The sequence below is a fragment of the Orycteropus afer genome, unplaced genomic scaffold, assembly GCF_000298275.1.
Source record: "Orycteropus afer afer isolate SDZICR_OR568_19922 unplaced genomic scaffold, OryAfe1.0 scaffold00021, whole genome shotgun sequence".
In the NCBI taxonomy this organism is placed as follows: Eukaryota; Metazoa; Chordata; class Mammalia; order Tubulidentata; family Orycteropodidae; genus Orycteropus; species Orycteropus afer.
In genome coordinates, this window is record NW_006921608.1 from 15,648,740 (window position 1) to 15,650,457 (window position 1,718).

The window sequence follows — 1,718 nt, forward strand, 5'->3', positions numbered from 1 at the left end:
TGCCTATTTACCTAATTAGTGCAATAATTACACAATTAAATTCCTGTTCTGTTAAGGGTTTGTCCTATACAATGGAATGGTTTAAGAAACACACAGTTGAATTTTGACTTTATTTTACACTTTCAAAAGGGACACAGAGAACAGAGAGAAAAAGTGTGACTAATTCCCCAACTCTGGGGTCCACTCGGTTCAAAAGCAGACTTCTCTGACACAAGGTCGATCCAGTTTCAGGACGTTTCAATGCCAAAGGAAGGCAAGTGAAGCCTCTTACACTCCCAACCCCCAGGGAAAGAACTCTACAGCTAATCTATCACAGTGCACTAGCTAAAGCCTATGTTTAAAACTACAGAGGGTTTTAACTTAACATCTAAATTTTAAAACTAGCATTTCAGCAACAAACAATCTCAGAGAGCTTGTCTCAGAAGTGAAAGAAGTATTGCTCAGATGTCCGACGTCAAGCTGCCGCTCTGGGCTCCGCACCCTGCACCGCTCCAGGCCTAGGCGGCCACATATGGAGGTGGTGGCTCCTTGGCAGCGCCAGTCACAGCGGCATCGTCATATGGGGGTAACAGCACCTGAGGAGAAGGAAAAGGGAAAACAAGGATGAGTGGTTTGTAAGTGTAAATACATTTCCTCAAGGTTCCACTGGATTGCACTTCATATACAATTAAACATTTGCTATAATCTGTACCAACTTCCATTTTCCAGCAAGTAGATCTAATTTGATGAAAGACTTTTTGAACCCTTAAAGGGGAGGGACTTTCTAGCCTTTCTGAGTTTTCCTAACCCCGTCCGCATGTTAGAGCATAGCATCTATATGGCCAGAGGACAAGGGGGAAGGTGGTGGTGATGCAGAAGAGGAAAAGGCCTGTTGGGTAAGTGCATGTATGCACGCATGCACAGCTGCAGACTAAGCAGGGCCTTGACTCACTACGGAACCCCTCATGGGGAGGTCCGGATGGCACAGTATGAAATGCAAAGGCTCTGGTATCAATCTGGACTCAAGGCCTGGTTCAGCCAAGTTCTATCAGTGTAGCCTTGGATAAGTAATTTAACCCCCTTCCCATGCTTGTGAAATAGGGAACCTGAGAAGTACCAGTTCAACCAGCTCCAACTCGTGGAGACCCCATGTGTGTCAGAGCAGAAATGTGCCCTGTAGAGTTTCAACGACTGATTTTTCAGAAGTGGGTTGCCAGGCCTTTCTTCCAAGGTGCCTCTGGGTGGACTTGAACCAACCTTTTGGTTAGTAGCAGAGGGTGTTAACTGCATCACCCAGGGACACCTGAGAAACAGAGATCTACAGAAAAGAAAGCACCTGGTACACACCTGAAATGGCAGACATTATGTTATTATTTGTAAATGGCTGGAGAGGAACTAACAAAAACAAGCTCTACCTTTATTAATCACCTTTTCATTTACATTTCAAGTACAAAAGCAATAGCTTGTTTTTATTTATAACCTTTAACATAAGAAAACATTGGCCAAATGTGGCTTTCTTTTTTTTTTTTCTTAACATTGGAGATAATTTATTTATTTAGTTAGTTAGTTAGTTTTTCTTTTTTTTTCGGTGAAGATTTACAGAGCAAATTCACTTTCCATACAGCAGTTCACATATACTTTGTGTCATGTCATTGACCACAGTTTACCACAATGCAACAGCTCCCCTCCCACTTCCTCCCCATAGTTACCTCTTCCCAGTGTCCATCCCTCCATACTCT

The 1,718-nt window shown here is 43.1% G+C and overlaps 1 protein-coding gene across 1 annotated transcript in view; it reads right to left on the reverse strand.

The window, feature by feature from the left end:
- Positions 1-497: 497 nt before the first annotated feature.
- The window catches only part of LAPTM4B (lysosomal protein transmembrane 4 beta), a 94,927-nt gene continuing 93,706 nt past the window's right edge, over positions 498-1,718 (reverse strand). Inside the window, exon 7 of the mRNA XM_007934887.2 lies at positions 498-575. Within this exon, the coding sequence (XP_007933078.1) occupies positions 498-575 (78 nt within the window). The remainder of the gene's footprint in view (positions 576-1,718) is intronic.